Genomic DNA, 19,973 nt, shown 5'->3' with positions numbered 1-19,973 from the left:
GATTTTGTCCTCTTTGTTACCATGATAATCAAAGCACTTGTCTTCTGCTTTTTCTTTAGCCTCCTGTCTATGGCTTGAACCGACTTACACCTCAGCCACATATATATTCCTATCAACCACCMCCAATGCATACACCACCTCTGCAAAACACTTCTGGTTGTATGTTTTCTCAAGAAATGTATGGCCCACCTCTGCGCTTCGATTCTCCTGGTACTGCGCTCATTTCTCCTCGTGCGAGTGATGACTATTAYAACTACAGTGTTCCACAGGCAAGCACCAATCCAACACTGCCTAAACCAGGGTATTTCACAAACCGTTCAGTCACGCCACCCACTTTAAAGCCTGCAGAACCRAAGGCAATGCCTAAATTTGGACAGCCAGGAACAGCTGAAGGATCAAAAACACCTCTGCCAACACCAGCACCACCRAGTCAGCCGACAACTTTTAAATTTAAACCTAACTTCAAGTCTAATGATGGAGACTTTACTTTTTCTTCTCCTCAAGTTGCACCACAGCCTCTTAATGCACCTTTTAATAGCAGAGAAAGTCTTTTGGATCTTCTGACATCTGATAAACCTTCACAGGATGATAGATMCACTGAACAAAAGCCAGCTAATATCTTCAGAAATATCTTCAGTTTTAGTGGTAAACATATTCCAGGCATTTCTCTTAGAGAAAACATGGGACAAAATGCACACAAACCRCTGGGTGTTGAGAAGAATGATACATTTAGTGTTCAAGAATCAARCAAGCCTGTATTTATGGCTTCAAATTCAGATTTGGCCAATAGAAGTCATGAAACAGAGGGAGGAAGCATCCATGGTGGAGATGAGGATGATGATGGTCCTCATTTTGATCCCGTGGTGCCTCTTCCTGATAAGATTGAAGTAAAGACAGGTGAGGAAGATGAAGAAGAATTCTTTTGCAACAGAGCCAAGCTCTTTCGTTTTGATGCAGAATCTAAAGAATGGAAAGAAAGGGGTGTTGGAAATGTGAAAATACTGAAACATAAAGTATCTGGCAAATTTCGTCTCTTAATGAGACGGGACCAAGTACTGAAAATCTGTGCAAATCACTACATAAATACTGATATGAAATTAACTCCAAATGCTGCATCAGATAAGTCATTCGTATGGCATGCTTTAGATTATGCAGATGAATTGCCAAAACCAGAACAACTTGCAATTAGATTTAAAACACCTGAAGAAGCAATGCTTTTCAAAAAAAAGTTTGAGGAGGCACAGAATATTTTAAAATCCTTGGGATCAAATGCTGATACATCTGTAGCTCAGAGCAGTGGGWCTGCAAAAGAAACAGCCAATCAGGACATCAAGGAGCCTAGCAGAACCATTTCTGGGACCATGAACTTGGGCTTTCAGTTCCCAAAAGATGGAGCAAGCAGTGAACTTGACAGCAAAKGCAGCTTTACAGCTGCATCCACTGCATCTGGCACTACTATTTCATTTGGAAAGGATGCTCAGCAAGCCTGTTCTTCTGGTGGGTTAGGGCAGCATCTCTTGAAGAAGGATCAGTGGGAGTGTAAATGTTCAGTCCTAAATGAAGCAACTGCAAAGAATTGTGTATCGTGTCAAAGTCCAAATCCAGGTATGTGGGAAACCCATGGCACCYCATTAACTGGCTCAGCAGGTTTCAAAGTGAGTGGTAACACACTGCAAGACAAATTTGGATCTGTTTTTGCTAAAAAGGAAGGTCAGTGGGACTGTTCCGTGTGCCAAGTCCAAAATGAAGCAAAAGATGTCAACTCGTGTTCCTGTAAGAGTCCAAAATCTCAAAGTCAACCAAACACATCCATACCTACTGTTCAGGCATCTGCTGCTCCTGCGTTTGGTTCCACTGCTGATAGAAGCAAGCCACAGAAAAATGGCTTTGAAGGGCTTTTTGCTAAAAAGGAAGGTCAGTGGGATTGTAATACTTGTCTTGTGAGGAATGAAGGTTCTTCATTAGTCTGCGTAGCTTGCCAAACACCAAATCCATCTGCAAAACCAGCTGGTGACACTTCATCAGCTCCTGCTTTTGGCTTGAAAAGTAAATTATCTGAACTTGATGGAGGACAACTGGGAACAGGCTTTAAGTTTGGTCTTGACCAAGGCAAGGCACCATCATTTACATTTCAAATTTCTTCTGATACCGAAGCTAAGTCTGCCAAGGAAGGATTTAGCTTTTCAATGCAAGTGCCTGCAGGTGGATTTAAGTTTGGGATACAGGAGTCTGCTAAAAATACCAGTAAGAAAGATGAGCCATCCAAAGAGCCTGCAGCTGGTTTCTTAAAAAGTGTTGATGAAAAAGACAAAAAGGAATTGCCTTCAGACAGTGGAAYTGGATTCCAGTTTCAAGAAACAGCAGACAAGGAGAAAAGTGACTTTGTTTTTGGGCAGAATAGCAGTACTTCTACTTTTGCTGAGCTTGCAAAAAGTACTCCTAGGGAAGGCTTTCAGTTTGGCAAAAAGGACCCTAATTTCAAAGGCTTTTCAGGTGCGGGTGAAAAGCTGTTTTCTTCACAAAATTCTAAAACAGATCACAAAGCAARCACATCTGCTGACCTTGGTGAGAAGGATGATGATGTGTATAAGACAGAGGACAKTGATGATATCCATTTTGAGCCTATAGTTCAGATGCCTGAAAAAATAGAACCATTTACAGGAGAGGAAGATGAGAAAGTACTGTACTCCCAGAGAGTAAAGCTGTTCAGGTTTGATCCAGAAACAAGCCAGTGGAAAGAACGTGGTGTGGGCAACCTGAAAATTCTTAAAAATGAAGTTAATGGCAAAGTGCGAATATTGATGCGGCGTGAGCAGGTACTGAAGGTGTGTGCAAATCAYTGGATAACAACAACAATGAACTTGAAACAGTTGTCAGGCTCAGACAAAGCATGGATGTGGATGGCCAGTGATTTCTCTGATGGTGATGCAAAGTTAGAACATCTGGCGGCCAAATTCAAGACAGCAGAGCAGGCTGAGGAGTTCAAACAGAAGTTTGAAGAATGTCAGAGGCTGCTTCTTGATATACCACTGCAGACACCCCATAAACTTGTTGATACAGGTAGGACAGCGCAGCTTATACAGAGAGCAGAAGAAATGAAGTGTGGCTTAAAAGATCTCAAAACGTTTCTGACAGATGACAAAACTAAACTGTCAGAAGAGGAAAACGTAAACCCTGCTAGCACTAGCARTGCCTCTGATTTGGTTATAAAGCCACATGCTGAAAGTACTGGCCCTACTCTGGAGTGGGATAACTATGACTTGCGTGAAGAAGCATTRGATGATAGTGTAAGTAGTTCTGTATATGCCTCACCTCTTACAAGTAGCCCTGTGAGGAAAAATTTGTTTAGATTTGGAGAGTCTACCACTGGTTTTAGTTTCAGCTTTAAATCTGCTTTGAGCCCATCCAAATCTCCTGCCAAACAGAATCAGAGTAGAACATCAGTCGGCACAGATGAAGATTCTGATGTTACTCAAGAAGAGGAGAGAGATGGACAGTACTTTGAACCCGTGGTACCTCTGCCTGATCTTGTGGAAGTGACCAGTGGCGAGGAAAATGAGCAAGTTGTCTTCAGTCATAGAGCCAAGCTCTACAGATATGACAAAGATGCAAATCAGTGGAAAGARAGAGGTATTGGGGATATCAAGATAYTGCAGAACTATGACAACAAACAAGTGCGTATAGTGATGAGAAGGGACCAGGTACTAAAACTCTGTGCCAATCATAGGATAACACCAGATATGAATATGCAGCAAATGAAAGGATCTGATAGAGCATGGGTATGGACTGCATGTGACTTTGCAGATGGRGAAAGAAAAGTAGAACTGCTGGCTGTGAGATTCAAGCTGCAGGATGTTGCAGAYTCATTTAAGCAAATTTTTGATGAAGCAAAGCATGCCCAAGAGAGAGAGACACTGATAACWCCTCTTTCTTCTCGTGCCAATACACCAAAGGAGTCTCCATGTGGTAAAAATGCTGTAGCTGTGCTGGAAGAAACAACCAGAGAAAGAACTGATGTCAGCCATGGTGATGATACTTCTGATGCAACTGTAGAGGCTGCAGAGGTTTCCAACACTTCTGAAACACCAGCAAAAGCAGTGGTTTCTCCTCCAAAGTTTGTATTTGGATCTGAATCTGTCAAGAGCATTTTCAGTAATGAGAAGTCTAAGACATTCACATTTGGAAAYACTTCAGCCACTGGTTCTCTCTTTGGCTTCAGCTTTAATCCCCCCAAAAAGAGTGAAGGCCATAATCCAGCATCTCAGAACACAGCACAGAAAGAACTGGAAGTCCCTGAACCACCAAAAAGCTCAAATCCTACTCAGAAGCCTGTTGACAGCAAGGTGGATAGCTTGCCTGCTTCAACACAAGATGGACCCTCTAACTTCTCATTTAGAATTCTGGAAAAAGGTGAGTGTCAGTTGAACTAATAATTTTTTCAAGTATGCAATTTACTTAGCAGTCAGCTCTGTGCTATTCTTTATTCTCTTGAGAATTAGGTAGTTTCTTTCAGTTTTGATGCCGGTATCCACATGTTCTCCAGAGTTTCAACTAAATGAGGGAATTGTAATTCATAATTATTTTCAAATAAAAATGAAAATGTATGATGCAGGATGGAATTCAGTTCACTGAGAACAGGTGTTTCAGAGCCTATGGTTTAGCTTTAGCTTTCAGGTAAAGAGCTAAAACTCTGAAGTGCTGTATCTGAATCTTGGATTTAAATGCTCAAAGAGTCTGTGGATTCATTTTTTGAGACTTAAATAGGTAGTTGATACTGTATGTCTGTAGGCCTTTCCTGTGAGTGGCAAAATGTGAGAACAACAAATGTATGCAATAGGTAAAGTGTGGATCATCCCCAGGATTGAGTTAAATGGGTATTGTGGAGCTGTTGTGTACCTTTGTTTCTAGTCTTAAATATTGGCCTCTGCAATTTTAGTTRTGTAGTTTAACACCAGATGTCAGCTTTCTTTGCCTGAAAAGAGGTTATGATTGTATACTCAGTTGTGCAGTTTYTGTCACAGTCTGAAAAAGATGTACATGCAGAAGCTGTGGCTGTGACAGGACCACAGTAATGTGCTTAAATGTCTTTCTGAGAAGGATGGGATGTCTCAGAATTATTAACACATCCTGTCTATTAGCTAAAGTATAATGAATGATATGGCAGAAGATGATAGCTGCAGTCGATTCTCAGGGGTTGGRTAAGCTTGTGTAGAATTAACAGATGAAATTTCGTGCTGTGAAATTTGACTATGGAATACTTGCATAACATAGATAAGTCTGGTTTATCCTTTTAAAATTCCAGGTAAACACTTGTATACCCACAATTTATTTTTTTAGGATTTAATTTTAGCCTTTTTAAATCTAATCCCATGGCCTTTTGGACAAGCACACCCTCCTTGCAACCTGATAGTAAAGGTATTTACATACTGCACTGAATGTGTGATAAAAACACTCTAGCAGGCATGGACAATAACCCAGCTGTGTCAAAGCAGTTGGCTCAGTAATCCTTACAATATTAACATGCATGCTGAAGGAGAGTACTTGAAACCRTGTGTCTGACTACTGAATTTGTCATGTTAAAGAATGTCTCTAGTCCGWTAGTATGTTTACATCAGCCAGCACAGTGGATGGCCCTGTTTAAGCTTTTGGCTTTTGTTTGCCTTAYTTTTTGAGGCTATCTGCCCTACACGATCACAGTTTTACTAAGTTTGCACGCTGGATCTCTTAAATTGCTTTTTTGCTAGAGAAATTACATTGCAATTTTCAGAGAATATATCTTGAAGTGTCTGGTGTTATCTGTTCCATGTCAGTGAAATATACCTRAAGATCTTGAGACAAGTTATCCCACTAAGAGCTTGAATGTATTTAGCCTCTGTGGAAATGTTCCCTTTAGTTTCCCGATTATCAGTGTCAATTGCTGCACTTGTAAAAAGAATGRATKCACAGAAATRAGAGAGGCCARGTCCTTAGCTGCCACTTACATCTTTATACTTCATGTATAATATGAAGTCCACCTCAGCTGGTCAGCAAAGTTCTGCCAATTTGTGACTGATTTGTTTACATTCAGAGACTATAAGCTGTARTAGTTTTGTTTAGTATTTGATTTTGTGTTGCTACCAGTCCTTCTTGCAAGTATGCTTCCTGTAAGCGTACTCAACTCACAGTTTTTGACAGTATTTTAATTTTAGATAACAAACGTTTAGCCTGCATAAGAGTCTTCTAATATTAGTGTCTTACATTGTTTTAAAATATCAAAATGTCATTCAAGAAGCTGTTCTTAAACACTGAACTCCTGTTCTGTGTATGTAACCTAAAGTCRCTTGCGCTGTGTTTTTAAGCATCTCTGTGGATGGAGTTTATTAACAATTCAGTTCTGTTTTTGTAATTTGATGTCCGTAATATGAAGTGATTAAGCATTCTATGCAATACACACATGCAAGAACTTTTCCTATCTCACRTTGATCCTGGGTTTATATTGGGAGCATATGGGAGGGGGATGTATTTAAAGAAACAAAGAAGATAAACATTTCTGGTACTTCAGACTGTTCTTCATTCTACTTTTCTGACAATTAGGCAATGATTATGTAGTCAGTGATTTATTTACACTTGATAATTGTCCTTAGTGTAACTTTTTGGTCTTAGATCTCTGACTTAATAGTAAAGTATTTTGAGAAGTCCCTTCTAAATTAGGTTTTCAAATCTACCCAATACACAGATAGTGTGAAGTTTTGTCATGGGGAACCTCTTTTGGGGTCTGGCTTCTGAGTTGCGCTAGAACCACATTCAAAACAAGTTTACYGTCAGTAGTTCTGCACCTCTGTGCAGAAGTATTTAACTATTTCTCAGGTCAGGTYACACATTTTTTCTAAGTTCTTGTTCTGGTTTTGGCTGGGATAAAGTTAATTTCTTCTCAGTAGCTGGTACAATGCTGGTTTTGGATTCAGTGTGAGAATAATGTTGATAACGCACTGATGTTTTGGTTGCTGCTGAGCAGCGCTTAAGTCAAGGACTTTTTTTTTTTTTGTCTCATGCTGTGCCATTGAGTAGGTTCACAAAGCTGGGAGGGAGCTTTGCTGGGCAGGTGATTCGAAGTGGCCAAAGGGATATTCCACACCATAGAAWATCATGCCCAGTTTGTAAATTGSGGGAGTTAMCTGGAAGAGGGGCTAATAGGCGTGTGSGGATAGAGTTTGGCACTGGTCAGGTAGTCAGCAGTTGTATTGTGCATCCCTTGTTTTTCATGGAGTTTTATTTTTTGCTTTTAAAATAATAATTATTATTTACTATTATTATATTTCATTTCTGTTTCAATTACTAAACTCTTCTTATCTCAATTTACAAATTTTACTTTTGATTCTCCTCCCCATTCCACTAGGTTATGGGATGTCAGCCAGCAGCTCTGTGGTGCTTAATTGCCAGCTGGACTTAAACCACACCAGTGCTTTACAAGTTTGAGTCATGTCAGTTGTTGGTTACTGTAGCTGTTACATGCTTTAGTGTTTAAACTGGTGCTTTCCTCTTACATTCAGACAATACTCRTCAGTGTATGAGAAGAAATATCAGTATTGTGACTAGCTAGAGAGATTTAGGCCTGCCTGGTCTTAATGTTAGTTCAAACAAAAGTGAAAATACAGTACAGCATTGAAAAGAACTGTTGTGCATGATGTTGTTCTGGATTTTGTTTCTTCCATATAYTAACAATGTTTTGTGTGGGGTTTTTTTCATCTAAAGTAGAAAGTTCTATTAACCTAAAACCAACAGTCTTTTCAGAATGTATGTATGCATGCATGGATCTTTGTTTAAAGGCTGCCTGTGAAGATATATATATAAGGTGTTTGCAACAGTAATCTTTGTTGCTGAAGTCTTTTATCATTTTGAGTAGATGTTTGGCACACTAGAATCTTATTTTAGTGTTTGATAGATCAGTTTCATGGTAAACTTTACCTGCTGACTAATCTGAAGTGACCTTGAATGGATTTCTCTTATTCAGCTGTGTTGCCCAAAGGGTACTAAAAGAGACTTCATGATAACTTTTTAAATGYTGTCAAACCTGATGAGCAATGAATGAATGTGGTAAAATAGTGTAACAGTGTATTTGTTGCCATGCTCCTAGCTAGATTTCTACTTCTCAAATTAAAGAAAGCACATTCTTTTATCATCTACCTGATTGACTTGAAAGAAGTGTTTTGTTGTATTCAAAGATATATTTTTGAAAATTTTCTAACCCTAAGGAAAGCAGGTTTTTTGCTGTGGGACTAAATGCTCCACACTTCAATCTCTGGTGAACTTGGTGCAAACTTTGTTCAGTTAAGACACTTGCTTAACTGATCAGAAATAATTAGTAATATGCAAGGTATCTTCTTAACACAATACTAGATGTACTTCTAATTCTTAAGACAGCCAGGGTAAGCGAGTTTTTGGATAAGATTTTGAGAAGATGTATGAAAACATCTATAGCCTGCTGTTGTAAGAGCTTAGAAAATTGCTGTTCAAAAATTTTATCCTACATCTGCTTTCTACAGGCTCAAAGAAGTTACTGAGATCCAAAAATCTGAGCACAAAGAATTAATCTACCAGAGTGTGCTGATGATGGGTTTGAATTATTTTGTAGCTCTGGTGTATAAATGCCTGAAATTATCAGCTTGTAATCAAAGTTGGGGCAAAGACTGCAGGGGCTAATGCTTTGAAAAAATACTTTAGTTTGAATCAGTACTTGGGATTTTGCTTTTACTTTACTTTATACTGCTCTTAATCTACTGAAAGATAGTATTGAGAAAATTGCTTTTAAAAAGGAGACTTACTTATTAGGGTGTTAGTTGTGTGGATCAAGGGACATGTCTGTAAAGGTGTCTCTTTTGTCCTTGTCTCMTCTTGCAATGATGAGTTAAATGGTACGATCAGGAAAATCACTGTTTTTCAGGAACTGGATGCTAGATTGGGTTCTAGGTAGAGATGTAGGTTTCCTGTAACTGCACTGTGCCACAAATTAACCATTTTTTTTTAAAATGAAGAGTACAGTGAGTTTTTGGGACAGCCCTTCAGATAACTAACCTAAATCTGGAGAACAGCTAATTGGCTGAGGTACTAAAGCAGTCATTGCTCTTAGAAACAGCTGATATGTGGCTATTGATGTGCTTATGGGATAATTCTTAAAAATAGTTCACAGATTTTATCCCCAAACTCCCCTTCTCAAAAAACAACACTTAAACCTAAACATGCAAAACCTCAACCAAACTATACCCGATGTTTAAATTGCTATATTCTCCCTCTGCTTCCATTCTGTCATAATAAACTCAAATATTTGTTTCCAAAGCTGTCTGTTTTTACAGCCATATGTTTATCTGCAGTTTGATCTAGGCATTACTTTCAGCTTTAACCTTTGGACTGATCATGCAGTGTTCTTAACACTGGTGGAATGAACCATTTAATATTGAGAGAAAACAAAAAGCCTAAATAATAAAATTGATGGTGCTATTTGTCCTTGCTCCAAAAGCTAGTTATAGGCTGAAAGCAATATTTTTTGTTGTTTGATAGTGTAACCAGGATTATTKTACTTCCRTTARCAACAAAARTCTCAGCAACAGCTATTATGGTAAATTGAGATTAGCTAATAAAAAGCTCAGATACCCCATAAGTAATCTGAAATGAGTTCTATTTAGTGGCTTGGATASGTTGTTGTACACCACTTCTTTTCAGGCCTGAAGTTTGCCTGTTCTCACCTCTGTTTGACACCTCTGTCCCTCCATAGTTGTATTTTATCTGACGTGAGGACGTAAATAACAATCCTTTTAATAATATAAAGATGCAGCCATGATTTGTTTTAATACTTGAATTCCAAAAGGAATAGAACAGCATGTAAGTTTTGCTGTTCTATCCTAGCATCCTGTAAGTTTGATTTTTGTTTCCTATGTGTCAATAGAAAATAGGTAGGCCCTTAGAATTAATTCAGTTCCATAATAATGTGGGGTTAATGTTATTTCCTGTTCTGAAATTATTCCGTTTTAATGCTTTGTTCAATTTCCATAAAAAAGCTGAGAAGACCACAGTGTCAGAGGAGGATGATCCATCTGATGAGGTTGTCATAGTTTATGAGTTAACACCTACCCCTGAACAGAGAGCTCTTGCTGACTTCCTCAAGCTCCCTTCAACATTCTTCTGTTACAAGAATAAGCCTGGATATGTGAGTGACGAGGATGATGGTAAGGAATGCCAAAGTTTATATTTGTGCTGCCTTTTTCTGGGGAAAGGGTGTAATACACTGCGCTGGTACAGGCCCACCTCAAGCTCTGTGTGCAGTTTTGGGTGCYKCAGTGTAAGATGGCCATCAAACTGTTGGAGCATGACCAAGGTGAGTGGCCTTGAGTGCCATACTCAGGAGGAGCCACTGAGGTGTCTTGGTTTGTTCTGTTTGGAGAAGACAAGGCTGAGGGTGACCTTGTCACAGTCTACAAATTCCTCGAGGGTATCAGCAGCATCTCTCTGCTGCTCAGTGATAGAACACAAGGAAATGGAATGAAGCTGTCAGGGGAAGTTCAGGTGAGGGAAAGGTTCTTCGTTGAGAGGGTTTGCACTGGAACAGGCTCCCCAGGACAGTAGTTAGACCAGCAAGCCTGTCAGAGGTCAAGCAACTTACGGATGATGCACTTAATAATATGGCTTGGTTTTAGGTAGCTCTACAAAGAGCAGGGAGTTGCAGCTGGTGATCCTTAAGGRTTTCTTCCAACTTGAGTTACTCAGCACTGTTTCGAATATTTTTGTTTGGGCCAATTGGAAGCAATTCTGTCAATGTCCTTATGGCCAAGTCTTCAAAAGCAGTATGTGGAAAACAGAACATTACAATAAGAGGCCCTGGAGTGGCTAAAGTTTTTATGTAAAAAATCTTCAGTCTTCTTTCCCAAATCTTTCCCAAATCTAGCACGCTTAATAAAATCACTCAGTAAGAAATGTCTTTTCTAAAAACAAAACCTGTGCCATGTATCTGTGATGATCTAGGCTAAGAAAGTGTGAACAGCACACTGGAGCACATGTAAGCAAGACTAGAAGTGAAAGCGTACTTGTTGACTTGCATAACTTTTAAAATGTTAGCAGAAAGTAAGTATGCTTGCTGGCTTTGTGAGTTGGAAGGGCTTAGCAGACTTCTTCTCTGACCTAGAACATRCCTGAGAACTTACTCTTATTTCCTGTATTTAAGATGAAGACTATGAAACAGCTGTTAGGAAACTTAATGGAAGACTCTATCCCAGTGATTCAGAAGAGAGAAAGAAAGGGCAAGGTCCTGTAAAAGGTATGTTTTAAAAAAATTTAATTATTGTGCTTTATGTACTGGAACATAAACTCTGAATCCAAAGGACACATGGGCAGAGGTTAATTTTATGTTTCCTGGGATAGTTTTTAGAAGCACAGGTGCTGGGAGCAGAAAAGCTGAATCTCAAAGTACAGAGTTAAGCTCAGTATGTTAAACTGTTTTTTTTTAGCAGTGAAAGAGTACCTTAAAGAGAAATGTACATTCCAGGTGATCTTTAAACAACATCAGAGGTYTCTTCCTATCTTGAGCTCCTTCTGAATATGAAAAATTCAGCTTGGCGTGATAGTRCTCAAGAGAAAGTTGCCTACATCTTTGAATACTTGCTACTTGTGCAGTTACTCAATTTCAGTTTATGAGTTAATGTTCAATTTGGAAAAAAAATCTGTATACTAAAAATACAGGTGTAGATGACTTGCTTATGTTTGATTGTGCTTCAGACTTCAGTGTTGCATACCTTCAAATCTAGGTAGGAACTTCTGGAATTCGGGTTTTTTTGAGGCTATGTGCTAGAAGGATGTATGTRTTGAGCCATCTGAAATTTTGAAGGAAGCAATTAGTAGTGGCAGCTGCAAGATGGAACTCTCCACCATTGCATGGAAGTTCCCTGATAGCAGTAAAAACCCATGGATGTTGTATTTTTAATTCTAGTCATCCCAAGTTAGGTTWGTCTTCACTTCCACTATTTAAATAGTAATGCTGTCTGGGAAACTCTTTGTCTGTCTTCAAGTTGATCTGACTGTTACAAGTTCAATTTATAATGTAGGGGCCAAAAATTATTTCAGTATTTAGCTWCCTTCACATCTATTTTCCACTAATTCTTTACAGTAGGCCTTGCAGGAAAAAGCGAATTAAAAAATGAAAGAGAAAGTGCTGCTACTTGGGAAAAGAAACCAGCTCCTGAGGAGAAAGCTGAAGCAAAAGCTCCGCAGATTCCTTCTACATCTGTTTGTGCCATCAGCACTGATACTGAAAGAGACAGTCCAGAAGACTTAAAGTCAGAAGCTAAAATTCCAGAAACAAAAGTAAGAGCTAAATCTTTACTGAATGTCTTGTTATTAAAGTTRTACAATTACTTTATATACATGTGAGACAGTACAGTGTTTGCTTCGCTACAGTGGGGAAAAACTACTTACTTGAGTTGTGCCTCCAGTCTTTGCCAACACTAAAACAGGAGATTGATTTCAGGAAATAATAGTGTTTTTTTGAAAACATACTATTTTGAAGATACTTCAGTCTCTTGTCAAGTTAACTTATGTGATAAGTGTAATGAAAAACTTCAGAAAGCTTACAGCAACTTTTCTCAGTGTCCATTTTTTTCTGAAAGGACTGTTCATAGTCTCCTGGGGAGGAGGTTTGAATCCTMGGGTCTTCTAACTTACTTGCCTATTACATTACTGTTTTTATTAATTGCAGGAGACCAAAGTTGCAAGCTCAAGTGACTTAGTTTGTACCAGTAAAGAAGAAATACCCACTTCATCAACTGAAGAGGTGACAGCACTTGTACAGTCAGCYACCAGCAGTGAAGAACCACATTCCAGCACAGAAACTGTGCAAGTATCGCAGACTTTGTCACAAACTGAAGACAAACCTGTAGATTTGTCAACTAAAAAGAGTGATTCAGATGGTTCAGAGTCAACACAAGGTGAGGTCGGGGGTATGTTCTGASGTTTCTTTGTAGGAAACTCAGTATGCTTTTCTGTAGATGAGTTCATCTAATGTAGTTGCTGTCTTGGGGAGAAGTAGTACCAATACTGAATTAGAAACATGGGTATCAGTCTGGTACAAATTTGAGTATATCAAGTTTTGTTGAGTTGAAGTTCTCTACAATAGAACAATGCTAGTGTCTATTGTGTAATTTACATATTATGTACTTTTATTAGTTTACTGTTAAATACTACATGAAAAGTTACTACAGCTCTGTGGCTCTGCATAGAAGTAGCATGTTGAAACTCAGAGTCTTGGGCCCTTTTTTAAAACCATAGTAGACGGTCATTATGGACAAGTGTCATTCAAATTTTACATTTATTGGAAGGAAAAAATGCTGTAGACAGTTCTCCAGTTTATTCTTGTGACTATATAAATGCATTTCCTTTAGGAAAGTAGAGAAAAATCTTTGACTTTCCCCTTTTTATTTGATAGAAAACAGAATCATCTCATTTGGTTTTGGCAATACTGCAGGCCTGTCATTTGCAGATCTGGCATCCAAAAGTTCTGAAGATTTTGCTTTTGGCTCAAAAGGTGAGTTCAACTAGTCTCTGAGAAACACCTCAGCTTGACTTCTGCTTCATACAATATGGCTTTTGTGCACCAAATTTTTGGTGATCAGTAGAAACAATGTTTTTTTGCAAGTTTTTGTCAGGAAGGAAAAAAAAAACTACACAAAGTTTAAAATGTAACTCTCTTAATTGTAGATAAAAACTTCAAATGGGCAAATACAGGAGCAGCTGTGTTTGGAGACACCACCCGTAAAGCAGATGAAGATGAAGGTGGTAGYGATGATGAGGTAGTACATAGTGATGATATCCACTTTGAGCCGATTGTGTCCTTACCAGAGGTAAGATGACTTCTGGAATATAAAACAACATTAAGAAAAGCATGTCTGCTAATACAGAGAGCTTTAAAAAATGTTTTGGTTAACTAACTTTGCTTTCTGTGTTGTTGTGCCTTGTTCTGAATGTCTTAGACTATGTTGAAACACCTGCTGTTTTCAATGCTAGTACACCATAGCTCTGGGGAAGTGTCTGGTGCCTCAGTTAATATCTTCAACACTGCTTTCTTTATCACTTGAGTGTTGATCAGGATGCAAATTTGTACACATAGCTTGTAAAAGCATTTATATAGCACAGCTGAAAATCAGGAAGGGGAACTGAATAACTGGATTACAATTTGACTCTGGCTTTCTATCTGTAACTTGTAGATTCAGTTCTGTGAAAGCTGTGCCAGCTTAAAATTTTTACTGCAAGCTAAGCAAGAGACTTCTAAAATCACTAAGCAAAAAAATATACAATTAACCTCATCTGAAGGCTAAGAGAACTAACTYTGTCAGTTTGAAAATAAGTTGTTTTTCAAGAAGTAAAAGAACCTTCAACTTTGAAGGTAGCCTTACAACTTACTGAGTGAGACTTCATGTAAATGTGTAATATGTAAATTACACATTTACACATGTCCTGATTTGATATTTAACCTAGTAACCATTTTTATGACTTTTTTATGATATAGTCATTTGTCTGATCTTTCTATACGTAATGGAATTTACCTATAGATTAGTAAAATTATTAAGCAAGGCAAATAGAGCACAAAGGAACAGTATGTGGTGTCCTTTAATTTGTACAGCTAGTCTGATATATTTTGTAACATTACTTCAACTTCAAAATTTGGTGTGCCTTTGCTAATCTATGTGTCATGTTATGACTTTTATTATTATTTTCTTCCCTGCTTCCCTTTTTCAGTTTTACAAACAGTGTTCTGTCATGTGTTTCCCAGTTCTCTGAAGTGTTAACTAAAGGAGATAAGGGGCCAATAAATGCATACACAAAGTGAGGTGGAGTTAGGGCTGTTAGGCCACAGTTTTGTATAGTCAGTGTTAATTCTGTTCAATGTAAATATAAAATTCTTKAGCAGTGTTCTAAAGGGAACTCCTGAAATGGGAACAGTACTTTGTCTTCTCTTCTCAATGTGCACATAATTCAGCAAACAGGAAACTTTCCAGAACACTTGATAATGTTGTGGGGTTTTGTTAAAAGAAGAAAAAAAAACCACATAAAGAAAATACCACCAAAAACCAACTAGCCAAACCACTCCCAAAGCAAAACCAACAAACACCAGAACTACATGCAGCATGGTGGAGTATTGCAGTTGTGTTATTAATCTCAAATAGTGCAATTTGTTGTGCTCTTAAAATTTGAAAATGTTGTACTCATTTTTGTGTGATGAATGGGGTGTTGGAGAAGGGAGCACATGGAATAATTTTCCATTGTAATATGTCAGAATGAACATAAGTGTATGTAATAATTATTTAATATCTCCCTAGGAAATCACTGGTACTCAGTCTAATATGCTATTTATTTTAGGTGGAGGTAAAATCTGGAGAAGAAGATGAAGAAATTCTCTTCAAAGAGAGGGCAAAACTTTACAGATGGGACAGGGATGCTGTTCAGTGGAAGGAGCGTGGTGTTGGAGAGATGAAAATCCTCTTCCATACACAGAAGAAATACTACAGRATCCTAATGAGAAGAGATCAGGTTCTTAAAGTCTGTGCAAACCATGTTATCACCAAAGAAATGAATTTAGTGCCCTCTGATACATCAAACAATGCTTTCATTTGGACTGCCACAGATTACACTGGTGAGTTTTTTTTCAGGTGGTCTTTGTATTTTCTAGGTTTATCTGTAGTTTCTGTGGATTTGTTTTTCCCCAGAGATTATTAGAAAATTAGACTCAAGAAACCTTTTTTTTGGATTTATTTTCAGATGGTGAAGTCAAAGTAGAACAATTTGCAGTCAAATTTAAAAGCCAAGAACTTGCCAATTCCTTCAAGAGCAGGTTTGAAGAATGCCAGCTAAGCTTGTCAGAACTACAGAAGGGGCACTTGTCCCTGGCAGCAGGACTGTCAAAGGACACCAACCCTGTTGTGTATTTTGAAGTTTCTGCTGATGGTGAACCTTTAGGACACATAACCATGGAGCTGTTTTCAAATATTGTTCCTCGAACTGCTGAAAATTTCAGAGCCCTGTGCACAGGAGAGAAGGGATTTGGATTCAAGAACTCCCGCTTYCACAGAATAGTCCCAGACTTTGTGTGCCAGGTAAGCATATCTTCACTGAGCAAATGAGATACATCTTGACTAACAATGGTATTTCAAAAAATAACTTACACAGAACAACACATTGCTATTGGCAGCATGGATCCATTGTGCAGGATACKCTCATCTGTCCTTTCCCTGCAAGGAGATGAGAAATGGTGCAAGCAGCACATGCTACCCTAAGATAGATGCTTTTCACCTATGTCTGCCAGTAGTCTCATGCTTCAGTGTATCCTGGTGTTATYATTTAGTGTGGAAGAAAAAACATGGAGGGAGAGTGGGATCCTCCTACAATAGACAAGGGGCCTGTTGCTGAACAGGAACACCAAGGAAAGTAGGTGTTTCCAAAACTTCCATTCATCCTTCYCTCTTTCTCCAGAGAAGAACTTTTGTATGCTCACCTGTTAAGAGCACTTACTTTCCAGGCTTCTCTTASACTTTAAAATACACTTTGTATTTCAGATACCATGCACTTTAAAACTGATATTCTGAGTACTCTAGATGTTCAGGTTTCAATTTAAAACATGTCTTCTAGATCCAATTATGCAGTGGCCTGTTTCCTAAAACATTGGGTTTTATGCTGAGAGTATCAGCGTGCAGTACATGTGTATCTCAGGTAGACGGTGTTGGTTTTAAGCCTCTGTCCACATTTGGTAGCACTGGCAAGTTCTTCATAAGTGCTGAACGCTTGGGAGCTTGATCATAGCTCAGAGAAATCTTYCCTAAAATTCTTATCAATACTTCATTGAGTTTTAGTAACTTGTAACAAGTAAAATAAACCAACTTCAGTACATGCTATGCTAATGATTTGCATGTCACTAATACATGAAGATGAGGGATGTAGATGACCTTCTACAAGCTCAGATGTATACAGTAATATAGGAAAAGAATTTACTAAAGTAATAGGAAGGATATSAACCTGTTAGAGTGAGTCCAGAGGAGGGCCAATACCTTTAGGAAGGATGGAGCACTGGTCCGATGAGGAAAGGCTGTGAAAGTGAGTTTGTTCAGCCCGGAAAAGAGAAAGCTTAGAGGTGATGTAACGGTGTCATTGCAGTGTCTCAAGGAAGCCTTCCAGAAAGATGGAGAGAAATGTTTTACAAGAGCATGTAGTGACAGAACATGGGGGGAATGGCTTCRAAGTCAAGGAGAGTAGGTTTAGATGTTGGGAGAAAACTCTTTACTGTAAGGATGGTGAGACACTGGAACAGGTTGCCCRGAGAAGCTGTAGRTACCCCATCCCGGTCAGTGTTCTAGGCCAGGCTGGTTGGAGCTCTGAGCAAGCTGGTCCTAGATCAAGATGTCCCTCCCAATGGCAGGGGAGTTGGAGCTAGATGATCTTTATGTTCCTTTCAATCCAAACCATTCTGTGATAGTATATGAATGGCTTGTCACCAGAGTAATAGAATAGCCTGTCTTTTGATTAGCTGTCTACCTGAAGTATGCGCTTCATGGCTCTTTTGTTAAAACTTTGTGCCATTCCGATCAGCAAAGCAGTATTAGCTCATTTAAGGTTTAAGCTTCTTTCAGGGTATTCAACGTTCTATAAGGAGCAGACTTTCTTTTTAAAGCAGTTAACTGCACCATGAGTACCTTGACAAAGTGAGGTTTTTATCACGTGAAATGAGTGTATTTTGAGTTTGCTCTGCTTTGCCTGGACTTTCTTCAGATAGGGTGAGAAAGTCTTCAGTGAACTAGGGCTTTCTTCGAGATACAACTTACACTGTCACCTTTATGTGTTTACCCAAATTATCAGGAACCAGAAATTTACTACCTTCCAGAAAGATAAGACACACTTCTTATGCTGCTCAACCAGTAATGTGGCAAAAGTCCTATGGAATTACTGGTTGCTGCTGTATTAACCTTTTTCAGGTGATGAATTCTATGCCTGCAGGGGCTAAGCAAGGACAGGCCTTCAGTGAGATAATGCAGGTCCAGGCAGCTTCCRGGGCCAAGTGATGCAGGCAGTAGGAAAGACAGGTATAGAGGAATGTCACCATGGGGAGCAGAAAGATAAAATGCTGTGTTCAGAATAAACAAGGGATAAACCTTCCAATGCTGCTTCCCTTAGCAAACCTGCTGAAGCCAGGATAGCCTTGTATCTAAGCAGATACTGATACTTGTGAAAATGAAAAATGAATTCTTCCAAAATTAAGTCTTTACTGTTAAAAGGAAATACAATTTTTGGGTTATGTTTTRGGACTTAGCAGTTAATGCTATGCTTTTTTTTTTTTCTTTTTCTCTTTTTTTTTTAAGGGAGGCGATATAACTAACTATGATGGAACAGGCGGACGGTCAATTTATGGAACAGCATTTGAAGATGAGAACTTCGAAGTGAAACACACTGGTCCTGGATTATTGTCAATGGCAAACAAGGGCAGGGACACAAATAATTCTCAGTTCTTCATAACACTTAAAAAAGCAGAACACTTGGACTTCAAGCATGTGGTATTTGGCTTTGTGAAAGATGGAATGGATGTTGTGAAAAAGATTGAATCCTTTGGTTCTCCTAAAGGGCTAGTAAATGGAAGAATTGTCATTACAGACTGTGGACAAATATAGAATTATTTCTTTGAGTATACAAGTGTTCTAGCAGTATAAATCAGTACTTAGATGTTATTGACTAATTATTTCAACTTCTTAAAATGGACACTTCTGATGTATAAATGTAAAATTACAGGTTATAATTGAATTTTTTATGTGTTCTAATTGATTTTTTGCATGTTAAATAAAGTTCAGGCACTGGCATATTTCAGGTGTATTTGTGTTATCCTGACATATTTGTATTAAGTGTCAAATTTTAAAAATTAAATCCTAGTCTTGTTAAAATAAATGTCTAGTCTTCACTTTGGTTTGTTTAAAAGAAAAAACTTCCATAACTTTGCCTCCTGCTCTCATTAAGCTGTTTTGAATGTGCAGATTGTAGATACAAATTGCTCGACAGTACAGTGAAGGCTTTTAAAGTTAATGGGTGCAGAAAGAAGGCTGAGCCAGGTAGTGGTTGCTGGTTTCTTTTGTCTGGAATTTCTGAATGTCACCTGAGTATTTAAAAGCTAGAGCATAGTTTTTAAATGATTGATCAGTGTTGTGCTAGAGAAGTATACAGGATTTTTGTACTTAAAATATTTCTAAAAAACTTGGCTTAATGAGAAACATCTGCTTAACACTGGGATTTTTCCTGACATGCTCTAAGTACAACCCTCTAACCCTGCTCARTGTTTTATTAGCTGTGGCCAGCTTCTGACCTCGCTGCAGACTTGAGTTTATGAATGCCAATGTGCTTTTACCTTTTACAGCTTTGCCCCTCGTGAGTGAGTATGCATGGGTTAGATGTTGGGTTTATTTAAACTCTGCAGCTCTCTGCTGGCATTATCATGGATTTAGCTTAGCTTTAGGTTTATTTAGGGTTTGTTTGTTTATTTTTTTAAAGGATGGCAGTARCACGTCTCTAGGGGTGACCTTACCATTCTTAGCAACCACCTCAAAGGAGGCTGGAGCTGGGGGCCGGGGGGAGGTTCGGCCTCTTCTCCCAGGCAACCAGCGACGGGACAAGAGGATCTAGACTTAAACTGTGCCAGGGGAAATTTAGGTTGACCAGTAGGAAGAATTTATTCACAGAAAGCGTGATTGGACATTGGAATGGGCTGTTGAGGGCGGTATTGGAATCCCCGGCGCTGGGGGTGTTTAACAGGTGCAGGTGCCCTGTGCTGTCGGGCCGTAGGCTGGAGCCGTGCCGGGGGCGGGCGGGAGCGCTGCTGCTGCTGCTGCTGCTGCTGCTGCTGCTGTTGTTGTGTGCCGGCCCCGCCCGCCCCGCGCTGCCCGCGGCCCCCAGTGCGCCTGCGCGCCCCGTGGCGGTTGGTTCGAGCG

At 39.0% G+C, this 19,973-nt stretch overlaps 1 protein-coding gene across 2 annotated transcripts in view; it reads left to right on the top strand.

Moving 5' to 3' along the window:
• The window catches only part of LOC130572258 (E3 SUMO-protein ligase RanBP2-like), a 34,092-nt gene extending 15,159 nt beyond the window's left edge, over positions 1-18,933 (top strand). The window contains exons 20-29 of one of the 2 annotated variants that reach the window (XM_057363838.1): positions 60-4,410; positions 10,032-10,199; positions 11,192-11,284; positions 12,134-12,327; positions 12,719-12,947; positions 13,445-13,543; positions 13,717-13,859; positions 15,376-15,649; positions 15,775-16,109; positions 18,363-18,933. In XM_057363838.1, the coding sequence (XP_057219821.1) occupies positions 60-4,410; positions 10,032-10,199; positions 11,192-11,284; positions 12,134-12,327; positions 12,719-12,947; positions 13,445-13,543; positions 13,717-13,859; positions 15,376-15,649; positions 15,775-16,109; positions 18,363-18,668 (6,192 nt within the window). In that variant the 3' untranslated portion in view covers positions 18,669-18,933. Of the gene's footprint in view, positions 1-59; positions 4,411-10,031; positions 10,200-11,191; positions 11,285-12,130; positions 12,328-12,718; positions 12,948-13,444; positions 13,544-13,716; positions 13,860-15,375; positions 15,650-15,774; positions 16,110-18,362 lie in introns of both variants that reach the window. The other variant, XM_057363833.1, reaches the window with a different exon arrangement.
• The last annotated feature ends 1,040 nt before the right edge of the window (positions 18,934-19,973 follow it).

The sequence above is a fragment of the Malurus melanocephalus genome, unplaced genomic scaffold, assembly GCF_030028575.1.
Source record: "Malurus melanocephalus ecotype Western Australia unplaced genomic scaffold, MMel_1.1 scaffold_1, whole genome shotgun sequence".
Taxonomy (NCBI): domain Eukaryota; kingdom Metazoa; phylum Chordata; class Aves; order Passeriformes; family Maluridae; genus Malurus; species Malurus melanocephalus.
This window is presented reverse-complemented; position numbering and strand designations above follow the sequence as displayed.